We start from the raw sequence: 17202 nt of genomic DNA, 5'->3' as shown, positions 1-17202 counted from the left end.
GATATCTCTTGCCTTTAACTAATGCCCCACTCAGCAAAGAAAAACTGCTTGATGGGAAAGGTATGTGCTCCTCACCCATGGATGAGAGACAGTTTGATTGTAGTGTTAAGTACTTTTTGAACTAGGATGCAATTGAATTGTATACACAACACCCTTGTTGCAGATCCTGTGGTTACCCTCATCAGCCAATCATAAGTTAATACATTCTGTTTTTGTATTGGCCCACAACTAAGTCCTCCAGATCCTTGAGAAAAACAAGTTGATCTGAAGGATGAGGCTGCAAACAAATCCTTCGATTGTTCAACTCTATAGGCAGTGTGCTATTAACATTGATATTTTATTTGTTGCTGATTGAAACATTTCTTTGTTCAGCATTTTTGACCCTTGTAACCTTGCAAGTTGTTGTACTGTGAAACTCGCCATTAATGTTCACATGAAAAAATAGCCTGCATTTTAAGATAGTCACATAGGATATTCTCATTTCAACTTCGCTGGCTGAATACTATGCATTCAGTTGGAATACTATACTTTGAATTGTTACTGAATTGGGGGAGAGGAGTAGCATATACAGTTTCAGGTTTAAGACCATTAAATGTAATACCTATTCCGTGAAATCAGTCTTGCTGTGTCATCATCAAATAGTAATGAATACAGAACTTGTGAATCCTACAAAAAATGCCGTACGTGATTGAGCCAGGATTAATGTGAAAGCTGTCTATGATTAACATTTTAGAAACTCTTAATGGTAAGCGTAAGGAAGCTCAGAAGTTAGATCCATTTGTTGTCACAGTCTTTATTGCATTATGCAATTCATCATTGTAAGAATAACTATAAAATTATATTAACAAGAAACAACTGCACTCAGTTTATCTGCAGTGCTTATTAGCCACACCAATTCAACTGATGTTAGCTACCTAATAATTTCATAGATGTAAAATTAAGTATTTAATTTTAACAACAGATTAGTCTCTCATTGGACAGTTTTTAAAGCTTCCTCTTAATGCGGTGCCATTTTCAGTATGTTCCCCAGCTTTATTTTTACTTTGTCTATCTGGTCAAGGAATCTTGTTGTGATGTGCACGTTCTGTTTCTAGACTGCTACCATTGAAAAAACTAGCACTTAAAGTTTTGTTGCTATGATCATGCTGGATATTTATAGTTCACTTAGATGGTAGTTGAATCAATACTTCCAAATTTTTTTTCAGAAACCACTCAAGTATGGAGATTGCAGTTGGGTAGTTTATAGAGCATCACAGTGTTAGATAAAAACAAATAAATTGCATTTTGTTCATGACGTGTCTCTGTGACTAAGCCAAACAGTATTTGCTGCAAATAACTAACAAAAAACAAACTACTGAGCATGTTGGAGCACTGAAACCAGGTCAATGTGAATGTTTTGTATCATAGTCTGTTACTAAAGGTATAAGTGTTGTGCAAGTTTTCCAGTACAGATAGTGATGTGTAATGGATGAGGGTCAATTAATGGTGCCTGGATGGGTTGGTCAGTTGCCCTGGTGTGACCTTCCTTCTCCATTATACTGCTGGACCAATGGAGTTTTCTCCTCTTTGTTAGATGTTCCATGTACCCTCCCTCCTGCTATTCTGCTGCAACGATTTACACATCCTCTGCATCTTGGATGCATTTTTTTTATTTCTCTAATTATTGCCTCCTTTTTGTCGCACCATTAGTACTTCCATTATTTAATCATCTCCTGGCCTCCATCTGATTATAGATAATTTATTTTCTTTGGGCCCTCTTTCCCTGGCTCTGTTCCTCCTTATAAACTGCTCATCTGCAACATCTCCCGGTTCTGATGAAAGGTCATCGACCAGAAACGTTAGCGCTAACTTCCTCTCCTCAGACCTGCTGAGTGTTTCCTGCATTTTCTGTTTTTATTTCAGGTTTACAGCATCTGCAGTATTTTGCTTTCTTTCCTGATGTATAACACACTTGTTTCAGAATGATACGTGATTAAGCTGCATCTTCTTGTATCACAATGAATGCTGCACGATATGAACAGAACTGGATTTATTCATGTAAGTGAACAGTCATTATGCAATAAAAATCATCTGTATGGTATTGTCAATGAGCTCTTCTTTCAAGCCAGAAGTTGTTGGCAAATCACCTAAAGTGTTTTATATGGTTTATTTAAATGAAGGGGAGCTAGAAGAAATGAAACATCTGTATTCAAGTAGGTGTAGAATGGGAGGATTGTTTAATAAGATAGTAACAGAGCAAACATTTTGGGCAGGAGTAAAAGATTTGACCATCTATCCTATCCTTCTACACCTCCCATGTTTTATTTTTGTTATGATTGTGGAATATATAACCCTGTATTCCATTCTGTCATAGGAATTTATACAGTCCTTTTTTAATTGTTGCTGTTACTTCTGGTTCACACTTCCCCATTAATCTATTCCACAATTCTATCACCTGCTTACTGAATAAAATGTCACTTAGGTTTCTTATTTTCTTTCATCACTCAATTTTCAAGTACCCTGCTCAAATCATGTGGCTGACTGAAGAACTTACCTGAATCCAAATTCTCCGTCCCTGTGCAAATCTTGAAGATCTCTCTGCCCCTCATTTTTACTGAGTACAATTCGTAGTACACAAACTTTCTGCATGACACCACCCTCTAACTTCAGGTATCAGCTTTTTGTAGTCCACTCCTTTACTACCTCTAATAATTTGACATCTTTCCTGTAATGCAGAGACGAAAATGAAATACAACATTCGATATGTAATCTCACCGAAACCAGTTATGATGCTAACATCACCTCCTTCAACTTATAAAGAACATCCTTCGATCCACAGAGCAGCATTTTATTTGCTTTCTTCATTCACTAATAACACTGAACTGACAGTTTTACCGACCTTCCTACCAAAACTCCTCGGTCTTTTTCCTGCTTTGCTACATTAACCATTTTATATGTAATCTATCTAATCCTATGACTTCATACTCGGCCATCTTAAACTCCGTATTTCATCTGTCCAGGTCCCTTTGGACTGTCTATCGTTACTGACCACTGTAACAAACTCTGTACCATGTGCAAAATTAGACAGCTTGAATAACTTTGCACCCACTAAATTGGTCACAAAAATTATAAGAGGTACAGCAGCCCCAATATGAACGACTGTGGGACTCCACCAGCAAGGAGTTTGTACTTTGTATACTCCCTAGAAACCTGTAGCCTTTGACGCCTACATTGCAACCATATATCTGTTAACTACATAAGAAGCAGCAGTGATTGAGCTAAGACAACCATGCAAATCAGTGCTAAGTTATTTGCACCTGCCATTGTCTGACTGCTACTACAATAAATTGATACTTTATGTTGGGACTTAGGTATTCTTCCCACCGTGTTGAGAGTATCTCATGCTTTTAATGTGTCACAATTCTAGTTTCCATTCAAAATCAAGAGAAAGACATTTCTTTATGGTATTTATAAGCATCTATAAATTGAATTGTGAAGTTTAGAAGACTTATTTATTTTGCAAACTGCAATTGAATATAAGCCAGATGTGAATGGAAATTTAATTCTGTTTTGTTTGAGTATCTGTAACCCTGCGCTTAAGGGATAGGAACTCTGAGATGCATAAAACCCTATGCAATATAAAGCAACTTACCATCTAACTATATTTGCTGGACCTCTTAATTTTGGGGCACCTGGTGTAATTCTGTTGATTAGCAAAATGCATTTTAATTGGCGCAGCTTCTTATTACCGAGGCTTGATCCTCATGGTAACATTCAGAAGCCATCATACTGTTTTGAGTAATGATCATTGAAGGTGTACGAGCCAAAGTGCTGCACTGATACCACTGCATGCATAGGGCAGTATTTTATGGAGGCAATGGGGGTCTTGCCTTTTGGCTGGAGAGCTAGCAAGAGCCTCATGTTGCCTCCTTTGGGGAAGCCTGGCAACATTAACTGCTAGCCAGGCATTTAACTGGGTAGCAGCAGCAGGCCTTCCCTGGGATTAGGGATCCCCAAGAGTGGAAATCTCACCTGCTGAGAGCTGCCAGCCAATCAAAGGCCAGCTGTTCTTCACTGATTGCCAGCACCGCTGGACACCGCTGCTGCCTCTACTATACCCACCCGAGGCCTAGGAGTGCCATGGACGTAGGCTTCGGTGCGTGATGACGGGAGGGGAGTAGCAGTAAGGGGGTCACAGGGAAATCACCCAAAGACAGAGTGTGCAAGAGAGGAAATGGGATCGTAGTAGTGGGATCATGTTGATCAGGCCATTAGCTTAATCATTAAAACACGACACCTGGTCAATTTAACCAACAAAGATCTGATGACGATTAATGTATTTCGGCTGATTATCTGATAATATAGAATACCAATTTGGTCAAATCTGTGGGGAGAGCTGCTGGTAGCAAAGGCAGGGGAGGGGTGGCTGTTAGTGGCCACACCCTGCCCCTTCCTGATGCTAGGTCCCTCGATCAGGCACTAAGTAACTTTGAGCAAGGACTCCCCCTGGGAACCTGCAAGCAACCCTAACATGGTTTCCTTTTCTGGGCTTCCTGCATGGCGAGTCTCCTGCCTGACACTGGGTAAATACTGGGAGCAGCAGTGGCAGGATCAGGCCTTTTAATGGGCACTAATTGCACACTTAAGGGCCTCAGTTGGTGGTGGGTCAGGAAGTCCATCCACAAGTCTCCCCGCAACGGATTTAATCAGGGCAATGGTGGAAAGGCGGCAGGGTCCTCAAATGGAGTGAAGCCCAAGATCAACCACGATTGTATTGAATGGCAGAGTAGGCTACTGCTGCTCCTATTTCTTGTGTTCATTACCCTCCTGCTGGATTTAATGTCCCCAACACCCTGTCACCAAGCACAGCGCAGGACAGGTCATTAAATTTTAACCTTAGACTATCATTTCAGAGGGCCATCATTTACTTTTCAGTCTGATTCAAATTCATGATTTAGTTTTCAGTCTCACTCAAATTCCTTCAACAATAAAAAGTTTTATTTAAGACAAACCTTGGGTACCTTAATTGGATATAAGATACCAACAGCAACATTTCTAAATGTAGCATCAATCTCTGATGACACCTTTTAATTACCAACATAAGCAAGCGAATACATATTTAATCGTTGTGAGATACCTGGTAAAAGTCAATGAAAACTGTAGACTTTGTGTACTTCTCCAGAGGAGCTACTGGTCTACAGATTCCTACGTATGGTAATGACAGAAACATCAGACTTGACCTTACTGGTATGCTCTGTTGTCAGAACCTCAGTCTGAAAACATTCATTGTTACTAGATTTTTGGTCTGCTGTTTAAATTGGCTGTATATCATTATTTTAGTGATTAAGCTAATATTCCTGATTAACATACTGATATGACCTGGCGAGGAAGGGGTTAATGGCTCCCCTCTTTGCCCTCTCATTGTTTGACTCTAGCAGTTTTTATTGTGTGAAAAGGATATACTTGCCAATTCAGTGAGGACTTAACTGTTTACATGCTGTGATCATGGAAGAACCAATTGAACAGGTTTTCTTGAGCTTAACAGAGAAAGAGGTTAGCTTCATTATACTTAAACCAATCTAAATAAAATAATAAAATATGCACCAACTTTCTCTCCTCTCTCTCTCACACACACACACAGGGTAGAATTTTGAATTTGGCAGGTGGGTGTGGTCGGCAGGCCTGGGATCGGCCCCCAATTGCGATTTCACGCTGGTGAGCCAATTAAGGCCCGCCCAGCGTGAAACATGGCTCCCCACTGGTCAGGAAGGGCCGAGCAGGAGCAGGGGCCTGTCTGCCGCTGGGTCCAATGGTGACCCGGCGGCCAGTCGGTTTAAGAACAGCCCAGGCAGCCTCTGGAAGGCCTCCGTGGAAGAACATCTGCTCCGCGTTAGCAAAATGATGGAATCGAGTGCGGTTGGAGACGCCAGGTGGGAGGGCAGGTCGGGTGGGCACTCGGCCCCCTGGTTTACTTATGAGTGCCTCGTGGTCCCCCTGGAGGAGGTGGCTGCCAGGAGGGACACCCTTGTCCCCAGAAATGGGAGGAGGAGGCCACAGCTGCTCACAAAGGGCATGGGAGGAGGTGGCAGCACTGGTTAGCAGCCATGATGTGGTGCGGTGCACATGGGTGCAGTGCAGAAGAGGTTCAATCACCTGCTGCGCTCAGGAAGGGTGAGTACCGTGTTGGCATGGGTCTGTGTGCAGAAGCGTTAAGGTGTGGCCGTCCCCCTGTAGACCTCAGGGGTGCTAGAGTCTGAGTGCCAACCGGAGCTGGCCATGGGGGTGAGTGCCTTGAGACTAGAGGGCTACAATTCGATATGCCCTGTGAGGTGTTCCTCAGCTGGGGTTGGCCAGGCTGCAATAGCACTGCAGGTAGAGAGTGGACCATTCAATGCCCCTCTGTCCTTTCAGGAAAAGATAAGCCGCAACCAAGCAGAGAGGTCACGTACAGGTGGAGGCCTGCCCTACCTGCTGGTGCTGACCAGCTTTGAGCAGGACGCCCTTGAGCTGCAGAACCAGCAGGGTCTATGTGCAACCAGTGTGTTGAGAGAGGTGGGGGTGCCAGACGAAGGTAAGAGTGTACTGCACTGAGGGTGAGTGTTTCGGATTGTGTAACCATTCTAGTGTAGTGTCTTCAATGATGGAGCCTCAAACCTATAGACCCCGTTGATCATTGAAAGACGAGGGCACCATGATGCAGATCTCCACTGTCTCAACAGGGTGCCTGGCATGCACAGTGACAATGTGATGACTCTAATTAATGACATGTCCTTCTTCTCACTTTCAGATTCACCAGCACGCACTTGCTCTCTGGACCCAGAAAAGCCACCCCTGACACTCGAGGACCACCAGGCTTCATTTGCACCTACGTCACACCTGCTCTCTGAACTGGGCACCAGCGCAGATACCAGCACCTTGGTGGGCATTATACTGGTGGCTAGAATGTCAGTGAACATTTTTGAGGGCACCTCACACTCGCTTGAGGTGCAGGCAGAGGCAGAGAGTGCCCAGGGTGTCATCAGTTGGAGGACTACTGGAGACCAGGATGATGCTCAGTCGAAGGCAGATGATGAGCCTCTGGAATCGTCCATTAGGCGGCAGTTGCTGGATATCCAGCAGGATGTGTGGGAGGATTTGGCAGAGACCCATGAGGGTCTGCGTGCCACGGTCCCCATTATGGTGGAGTCCATGCGGAGCATGAGCACTATGTTGACCCTCTTGGCCACGTGCACTGCCTCCTCCATTGAGAGAGTGGCGACTGTCATGGAGAGGCAGCTCCGGGGACAGAATCGGGGTTCCTGGCGTTGCACTTGGGCCTGCAAACCCTCACACAAGCAATTACCTCAGGTGGTCAGTGCCAGTGTGGGAGATGGATGAGATACCCGGTATCCTAGCTAGGTGCCTATCCATCAGTGAAGAGCTGGGAGGTCCAGAGCAACCTCACGTTGGTGCACAGGCTGCTTATTGTCTCTGCGGGCTCCTTTCAGGGCGCTCTGGATGACAGCAGCAGCTCCTCCGTCCGTCCGCCAGTGACCATCGCATCTGATGAGGCTGCATTGACTAGGGAGAAGTTAGCCATGTCCACACCCTCCCAGGCAGGGCCAGCACAGGTTCCAGAGGATGACCACCATGGTTATCAAGGACAGCAGAGTCAGCAGACTGTCGCCAATGCCGGTGCCAACAAGGTGGTGGGTGGGGGAGGCACCAAACATAGCACTCAGAAATGTAAGCTAAAGGGACCATGATCACGAGGGACAGTTTATGGGTGATTTTCTGTTCCTTTATGTTTGGTTTATATGTCTGCTTGTGTGGACATCAACACTAGTAATGGTAATGTCATTATGCATTCAATGTGACAATAACATTAAATTTGCTTTGGTTGGCCTGTTGCATCATGGTTGAAACGTCCTTTGATGGCCTGAGTATGCTTCACTTTTTTTCTTTCTGGTACAGGGTACGCCAGTCTGTAATGCTGGACGTGAGTGGCTGGATTCTTTATTGCACAGGCATTGAGTGGACTTTGGGTGCAAATGAAATAGTCATTTCAGACATCCAGGATGCAGGCGACAGCCCTGGCATGAGGTGGAAGCAGGTCTTTCGTTGTCTAGCTGAATGAGTGTCGGATCAAGGCTTCCCTGGTGTCCCTGCCTCCCTGGAGGTTGCTGAGGTCTGCCTCCTCGCCCTCAACGTTCTCCTCACCATGCCCTTCTTCTGACTCACTACTGGATTCATCCTCTGTGGCCTGTTGAGCTGCGTCAAGATCCTCTTCATCCAGTGGGTCCCCCGTTGCCATTGCCAAATTGTGGAGAGCGCAGCATGCAACCACTATCAGTGACAACCACTCTGGGGGTTAATGCAGTGCAGCCCTGAATGGCCCAGGCATCGGAAGCGCATCTTTAGAACTTCTATGGTCGTCTCTATCACCAACCTTATGGAGGCATGGCTCGTATTGTAATGCTGCTCTGCCTCTGTTCTTGGGTGGCAGAGAAATGTCATAAGCCACCTTTTCAATGGATAGCCCATGTCACCCAGCAGCCATCCATCCAGCCGGGCTGGAGCACTGAAGAGCCCCGGCACCTGGGAGTGTCTGAGGATGTAGGCGTCATGGGAGCTGCCTGGGTACCTTGCACAGACATGTAGAATCAGCATCCTGTGGTCACACACTATCTGCACGTTCATGGAGTGGAAGCCCTTCCTGTTGACAAAGGGACCCGGCTGATCCGCTGGCGTCTTGATGGCCACATGTATGTGGTTGATGGCACCCTGGACGTGGGGGTCCCCAGCAATTGCATACAGTAAAGAATAAAGGTCAGTGCCCACCTGAACAGAGCTTCTGTCACCAGCTTGATGCAACTGTGAACGGCTGATTGGGAGACTCCACACAGACACTCCACTGACCCCTAGAAAGAGCTGGAGGCATAGAAGTTTACAGGATGCTGTGACCTTCAGAGCCACTGGCATGGGATGTCCACCCATACAGTCGGAGCTGATCTCTGGCCCAATCATCTGACAAATGGGGGTCACGGTCTCCCTTGAGAGGCGGAGCCTTCTTCGCAATTGCACCTCAGACATATTGAGGTAGCATCATCATCGCCTGTAAATCCTGGCAGCAGGATAGTGGAGTCTTCCGTGGCTCCTTCTGCTTTGGACTTCCTGCTGGCTCTGTGCCCTTTGTGCCTGCGCCTCTCCTCCCACAGGCCCCTCTCCTGGAAGCTGCATAGAGACACCTGGCCTACTCTCCCTTCTGCCCCTCTCTCCCTCCTCAGAGGAAGTGCCACCAACAGAGACCACAGCCCCCACTGCCAGGGTAATGGAAGGCTGTCTGATACCTCTGACTCATGCGTGTGGTCACCGACCGAAATATTGTGCGAGTGCGCGGTGATGTCGGGATGCTTACCCGATGTCATCATGCGCTATCTGATGCTCGAGCAGGTTGGGTGCACGCCTGCCCGCTCAGTGAAAAATTCTGCTCTTGAAGTTCACACAACACAAATACAGATTACGTGGTCAGGCAGGATAGACTGGTTAAATTAGAGGCCATAAAAGAAGTGAAAGAGTACACAGTCTGCAGTTTGGTGACTCGGCCGGCTTCAGGCTGAATTCGATGGTCTCGATGCTTCCAATTTAAAGACGTAGATGACCGACTTGGTTGTTCTTCAGGAGACGGTGGTGCTGGGTTGGATTCTTTTAAGAAATCTCTGTAGCATGATGGCCCCAGATGATCATAGTCAGCAAACAGGGCTCGAAGCTTACTAGGTGAGTTGGAGAGAAAAGGAGGCAAGAGAGGACCCCACTTTCGCTCTCAGCTGCTTGTCCTCATTTCTGCTGAGAAAATATGTGCTTAAAACATACAAGGGGTTGGCTTGTCATGTGGCCTTCCTTCTCCGACTGCCAGGGGAGTTCAAAAAAATACATTAGCCAGAATTTTACCCCCCCCCCCACCACCACCACCACCATCTCAAAGCAGGTTTCTAGGCAGCAGTGTTGGTGGGAGGGGGGAGAAATCGCAGGAATGGGATTCCTTCCGGGTCCCTGTTTGCCTCTTCCTCACAGCAATTTTGTGCTGGGTTGGGCTAGGCCTCGGATGGAAAGCCCACCCTCGTGCCAATTAAATGGCTGCTTAAGAGCCTTTTCCCATCCATCCTCAATTTTAGGCTGGCGGGTGGATTGAAGCTCCTTGGGGGAAACTCGATAATAAAGAAAGTTTGGGGTTGTGGCCGGGGGTGGGCAGTAAGGTGCACCTCCATCAGAAGCCCGCTTTTTTGACTGGGGCTCCCTCCCCCTTGGCCTAACCCCCAAGATTCCGATCACCTGCCTTGTGATCCCCAGGCCTTCCCTACCCACCCCACCCTGGACCCCTGACACTTAACCTGGGTCTCCGGTTCCCAGGATTTAGTCTCAGGATGCAGTTCCTCTTCCGACCACTGCAATGTTTTTGCTGCAGGGATTAGAGAGCTATCGGGTCAATCTGATTGGCCCCGCCTAATGCCAGCCAATGCTCGTTAGTGTAAATTTGCAGCGGGGTAGCCAGAGTCAGTGGGTTGTGTTCCCCGCCGACTCTTCGGATAGCGTAATCAACTGTTGGAGACGGGACATTAAGACTAATTGCTTGGGCAAGGGGACCCTGGCAAAATTAACTTCCAATTAAGTCACCTTTGTAATACATGAACAATGGCCTAAATTTTTAGGCTTGGCCTCCCCCTCCTCAGGTGATTGCTGTATTTGCCTTGCTATTGAGACAGGAGATGTGAGTGCTTCACAATTCTCTGAAGTCATTTTAACAGACAGACTGACTCCACTCCAATGAATTGGAATGTGAAATATTTAGTAATGCAATTAAGGGTTAGCCATCTTGGCCATTGCATTCAAGTCACTTTTGTCTCTGTGTTTTTAAAAATTCTGTTTTTAAAAGTTCAGTTCAGATTTCCAGCCTGTGGATTAAAAATCATTATTTGGCATAAAGCACATCTTCATGACCGTATGGGTCCCCATAACTGGAGATGTATTATGATGATGTCAGGTCATGTCATCATGCTAGTTTTGTATAATATGGCAGGTGGGCGGGCTTAAAAGCTAGAACACTGCCCGCATTATGCAATGTCAATTAATAGTGTATTTAAGATCGTTAACGACCCAATTGATTGCTACATCCGGTGTGAACGCTACAATGTGCTTTTAGAATTAGATTTACACCATGTGTTGTTCTGTTTTTTTAGGGGGCAGGTTTAAAAGCTACAGCTGAGCCCTGAGTCTCAGCTTAACAGTTAGTATATCTGTTACTGCTGGGAGTGCTTAATTGAATGAGCAGACTATCTATTTTAAAGCCATATGAGGTAGAAGCCTTTTCTCAGCTGCTGAGTGCTGTATTTTGTTTCTGGCCATCTCCCAGGGCTATAAAGTATCTGAGAGAGAAGGGCATTGTAGTCTTGCTTCTCCTGAAAAGATGCATAAGAGTGCGCTCATTAACGATTTCAGATTATTTTGCCTACCCATTATTAGCTAAGTGCGTGCCAGCCTGGGTTCTGTGCCCATCCGTTATATGCTCATTTTGCCAACCACCCACCATACAAGTGGACCAAAGCTTAAAATGCACAATGACATTGTCGAAGATGGCTGTGTCCTTGTTGAATCATGCTGCCTTTGAGGTCCAGCCAAACTCGCTTTCCTCCTGCATGCACGAGATGCCCTATAGCATACTGGTACAAGATTGCACATACTGAGGCCTTACTCACTGGCCACCCTCAGTTGGTCATTGAGCCTTTTCTGGCATTGGGACCATTTCCTTCTGAACAGCCCAACACTGCTGACCTCTTTGGCCACCTCCTCCCAGGCTGCACATGTCTGGCTCGGCTTCCTCCTCTTACCAGGGATAAGCATCAGCTGCTCATATTGGTTGGAGACTGCATGCAGGAGGGCTCTGAGGAAGCACCTATTGAATCTAGGGGCTGGTTTGGTCCTTCTCCCCCCCTTCTCCCCTTGCTCCAATGGCACAGACGTCTCTGGAGGGAAATATGTAAGAACTAGATCACTTCTGCATGCAAATAAGTGGTTGACTTGTTCAGCTTAAAAGAGAATGCCACCTCTGATCAGTGCCAAGATTTCGAGATAGCAGACCTAAAAATAAAATACACTCACCTGAGAAGCCTGAAAACTGCACAATTACAAATTATCCTGCAAGGCTTGAAGCGATCCAGCATTTGGTGGGTCCCCTGACACTGTCCTATGCCAGGGGGCCCTTTAAACTACTGCCCATGATCTTGTTCTGGGTCACAGCCAACAACTTCTAAGGCTGGACATCCCACCCTCCAACAATGATTGGCGGGATGAAGATCTCTAACCCGCCCTTGCCAATAATGAATGGTAATTTGCGTATTATCGGGCGTGTTCTAGTGGCAGGCCCAGAAGTCAGAACACCACCAACTTCTGGTGCAGAACCCGTCCTCAGTGAGCCACTGTATTATTCAGCTCTCTGTCTTTGGGGTGGTTTTTTTTTTCCTTCTTCCTCCCGGTGCACAAAGCTCTTTGCCAGGAGTACTGGACAAATGTTGACCTGTGCAATTCCAAAGGTTAAGACTGAGTCAGCTTCATTGAGCAATATGGATAAATATTAGATAGGTTATAATGAAACTGACTCAGACAGAGTAGAAGAGAGACAAATAACAGGATCCTGTAAGGGCATTCAACTGGAGCAGCAGGTGTGGATATTATCTGTTGGAGAGTATTGGCATATTCAAAATTTTGGGTGTTCCATCAGAATGATTAGTCACATGGACAATGTGCTTTCTCACAATGATGGGCAAATAAATAATATCAAAGTGAATTCTCAGGCTAGCTTTGGAATTAGATGAAAAAAATCAAACAGATCAATAAATCACAGAGGTTCACTTTGAAATATATGTTGGAAATCAGTAAACCGTGGGAACTGTCATAGACTTCAGAAGGAATACTCTTAACTTAGACCAGTGTCCTTAAAATGAGGTTAATGAATGAAATCGAACAATGCTGCACCTATCCCAGCTTGTAGTTGCTTGGTGAAGCAGATATTCACTGTTGGGGAAACCTCGAAATGAGATACCAGTTATACCTCATTTACTTTGAAGCCCAAATTCCACAAGAGAAGATTTGATTTTTAAAAAAAAAGGTTTCCCCCAACGATCTAAAGCTGGGAGTCACAAATAGAAGAATTTGCATTTATACAGCCCCTTTCAAGACTGCAGGACATCCCAAAGTGCTTCACGCCCAATGAAGTACATTTGAGTGTAGTAATGTGTGGAAATAAAGCAGTCAATTTGCACACCACAAGATTCCACTCAGCATGAACATAAATTCCAAATAATGTGTTTTTGGTGATATTGGCTGAAGAATAAATATTGGCCAAGAGAAACCCCTAACTCTTCAGATAAAACCATGGAACATTTTATACCCATTTGAAATAGTTGACATCTCATAGTTTAACATCTCATCTGAAATATCGTGGGTGTACCTACACCAAACGTACTGCAGAGGTTCAAGAAAACCGACTCTCGGGCAGTAAACGGTGGCCTTGGGGGCTGTCCACATCCCACAAAGGCAATTAAAAAAAAAATGGCACCTATGACAGTGCTTCACTGACCTGACTGCCTGGACATGAAAGCTGAGAATGCTACCACTGAGCCAAGTCCGACACAGGGCAGGGATTTTCAAAGGGCCTAGGGGCAGGGAGCCAGCTTTCCAAATCATGATCCTGGGGGTTGTGGCGGATCTCATCACATCCAGGACTCTCTCAAATTATCAATTGGCTGCCAAGGGGAGAGGGAACGGGAAGGCGCTTACCTCCAATTAACAACCTCTTAAGCTCCCGAGGGAGCCTCTTAAACGGCATGTCTGAAATGGAACAAGATTTTGAAAATTTTTCTTGGTGAATTCCAATAACCTGGGGCAAGGAGTTTGTAGGTTGTTTTTGGATTGAGGAATTAGGATAAGCACAATGATCTTCCTTATCCATTTCTATCTTGAGAACATCAATCCTTAGTTGATTTCACAATTAACAGAAAGCAGAATGTCACACAAGCATTTAAATTTAATCAATAGTATCAGAAAAAAAGTCACTTCTAGGACATTGTACTTGAGGGTATGAGGTTAGTTAATGTAATCCTGGTTGTCAAAAAGGAAGCAAAACTAGGATTTTACACTAGCTTAGATCAACATCAGTGCAGGGGAAAAGTCTTGTGACCATTTTACGGGATGCTATTAAGATTGATCCAAAGAGCCTGGTGACTAAGCGTTAGCTTGAATTTAGAAGCAACTGTTCATGGCTCACTAAGCTGCTGGAATTCTTTTGAGGAAGTAGCTAAGTTTGTGGAGGAGGGCTGTGCAATGGATATAATTGAATAGGATTTTCAAAAAGCATTGATAAAGTTCTTTATCTGAAGATTTTGAAGATGAAATTAATGGCATTATACAGCTGGATTGAAAGCCTGTGTTAACAATTAAAAGCATAGTTTGCTTTGTAGCTTGTTTGTTAAATGTTTGGAAGAACGAATAGTAATAGAACTAGTGGAACTAATGGTAGGAACAAATATCATGGTTTGCAGTGGTTTAAGAAGGTGGCTCACCACCACCTTCTCGAGGGTATAGGGATGGGCGATAAATGCTGGCCTAGCCAGCGATGTCCACATCCCGTGAATTAATAAAAAAATTATGTCTTGAAGGACTTGGAAAAAGTACGAGAGCACAACATATATTGTGGTTATACTTCGGATACATGTGCTAAAGTTCCAGCAATAGTAATGGTTGTCTGTTTTCTGTCCACCTTTATTGAAGTTTGTGTTATGTTTATCTTTTACAGCATTTGTGTTTTCCTCCTATCTAATATCCAACTTCAAAGCTATGTGTATACAGGCAGAGTACAAAGTGCAACTGTTAAGAATAGACTTCATATGAATTATATGTTTGATTATAGTTCAGACTAGAACTGCAAACCTAGAGTTTGACTTGAAAGGTGAAAGGTAAGTGATCATAGAGTCACCTTGAAAAACAGTAGTGGGAAAAATGGGCCCTGTTAAACCTCGTCCAAACCTGACAGTTCATGTTAACTTACCAATCTGCGGTTGGTTTCTTGCGATTTGAACATGAATTTGCAATAGTTGAAAAAAAGGACTCCCAGATGTTGGGAAATACACTTGTTCTGATTGCTAAGGCCTTATTTTACTGTTTATACATTGCTGACAGTGTGGAAGAGAGGTAGTGCGATTGCAAATACCTTGTATTTGTGATTGTATTTAACTGAAATGAAATCAGAAATATCTGGAAATGCACCAGGTCAGTGGTTATCAGTGAAAAGAAAACCTCAGTTAGTGTTTCAGGTGTACACCCCACCATCAAACCTGAAGATTAAAAATTGCATAAGCATTTTGTTTTTTTAACAATAAAGGTAAAAAGAGAGTGGGGCGACAAAGAGCACTACTAGAATCACAGAGCAAGTTAATGTCATGTAGCATTTGTAACAAAAGAGATGAGTTTTTAAGACAGATAGAGATAACTGAAGAATACAGGAGGGCATGTCAGGAGCAGCACCAGGCATACCTAAAATGAGGTGTCAACCTGGTGAAGCTACGACTCAGGACTACTTGCATGGCGAACAGCATAAACAACAAGCGATAGAGCCAAGCGATTCCTCAACCACTGGATCAGATTTAAGCTCTATAGTCCTTCCACATCCAGTCGGGAATGATGGCGGACAATTAAACTGGAGGAGGAGGCTCCACAAATATCCCCATCCTCAATGATGGGGGAGCCCAGCAATCAGTGCAAAAGATATGGCTGAAGCTTTCGCAACAATCAACAGCCAGAAGTGCTGAGTTGGATGATCCAATTCGGCCTCTTCTGGAGGTCCCCAGCATCACAGATGCCAGTCTTCAGCCAATTTGATTCACTCCACGTGATATCAAGAAACTGCTGAAGGCACTGGATATTGCAAAGGCTACGGGCTCTGACAACATCCTGGCAATAGTACTGAAGACTTATTCTCCAGAACTTGCCGCACCCCTAGCCAAGCTGTTCCAGTACAGCTACAGCACCAGCATCTACCTGGCAATGTGGAAAATTGCCCAGGTATGTCCTGTCGACAAAAAGCAGAACAAATCCAACCCAGTCAATTACCACCCCATCACTCTACTCTCCATCATCAGTAAATTCATGAGAGGGGTCATCATTAGTGCTATTAAACGACACTTGCTTAGCAATAACTTGCTCACTGATGCCCAGTTTGGTTTCTGCCAGAGCCACTCAGCTCCTGACCTCATAATAGCCTTGGTTCAAACATGGACAACAGAGCTGAACTCCAGACGTGGGTTGAGAGTGACTGCCCTTGGCATCAAGGCACTGTAGCAAAACTGGAGTCAATGGGATTTGGGGAAAGCTCTCCACTGGTTGGAGTTATACCTAGCACAAAGGAAGATGGTTGTGGTTGTTAGAGGTCAATCATCTCAGTTCCAGGACATCATTGCATGAGTTCCTCAGGGTTGTGTCCTTGGCAAACCATATTCAGCTGTTTCATTAATGACCTTCCTTCCATCATAAGGTCAGAAGTGGGAATGTTCGCTGATGATTGCGCAAAATTCAGCACCATTCGCGACTACTCATACTGAAGCAGTCCTTCTCCAAATGCAGCAAGACCTGGACAATACCCAGGCTTGGGCTGACAAGTGGCAAGTAACATTCATGCCACACAAGTGCCAGGCAATGACCATCTCCAACAAGAGAGAATCTAACCATCGCCCCTTGACATTCAATAGCATTACCTTCACTGAATCCCCCCACTATCAACATCCTGGGGGTTACCATTCACTAGAAACTGAACTGGGCTAGCTATATAAATACTGTGGCTGCAAAAGCAGGTCAGAGGCCTAGGAATCCTGTGGTGAGTAACTCACCTCCTGACTCCCAAAGCCTGTCTATCATCTACAAGGCACAAGTCAGGAGTGAGATGGAATACTCTCCACTTGCCTGGATGAGTGCAGCTCCAACAACACTCAAGAAGCTTGACACCATCCAGGACAAAGCAGACCACTTGATTTGCACCACATCCACAAACATTTACTCCCTCCACCAACAAATCAAAGTGGCAGCAGTGTGTACCATCTAGAAGATGCACTGCAGGAACTCACCAAGCTTCCTTAGACACACCTGCCAAACCCATGAATGCTACCATCTCAAAGGACAAGGGCAGCAGACACAGGGGAA

The 17202-nt window shown here is 45.0% G+C and overlaps 1 protein-coding gene across 9 annotated transcripts in view; it reads left to right on the top strand.

The window, feature by feature from the left end:
• The window catches only part of asxl2 (ASXL transcriptional regulator 2), a 319202-nt gene that overhangs the window by 31196 nt on the left and 270804 nt on the right, over positions 1-17202 (top strand). For 5 of the 9 annotated variants that reach the window (XM_041187692.1, XM_041187677.1, XM_041187682.1 and 2 more), the window contains exon 2: positions 1961-2037. The exons of 3 other annotated variants lie outside the window; for them this stretch is intronic. Coding sequence is in view for 2 of the 6 variants with exons in the window: in XM_041187677.1 (XP_041043611.1) it covers positions 2002-2037 (36 nt within the window). In the remaining 4 variants the exon portion in view is untranslated. Of the gene's footprint in view, positions 1-1902; positions 2038-17202 lie in introns of all 9 variants that reach the window. One more of the 9 variants, XM_041187676.1, reaches the window with a different exon arrangement.

Source organism: Carcharodon carcharias, chromosome 5, assembly GCF_017639515.1.
Source record: "Carcharodon carcharias isolate sCarCar2 chromosome 5, sCarCar2.pri, whole genome shotgun sequence".
Taxonomy (NCBI): domain Eukaryota; kingdom Metazoa; phylum Chordata; class Chondrichthyes; order Lamniformes; family Lamnidae; genus Carcharodon; species Carcharodon carcharias.
Note: the sequence above shows the minus strand (reverse complement) of the source record. Positions and strands in the feature narration are given on the sequence as shown.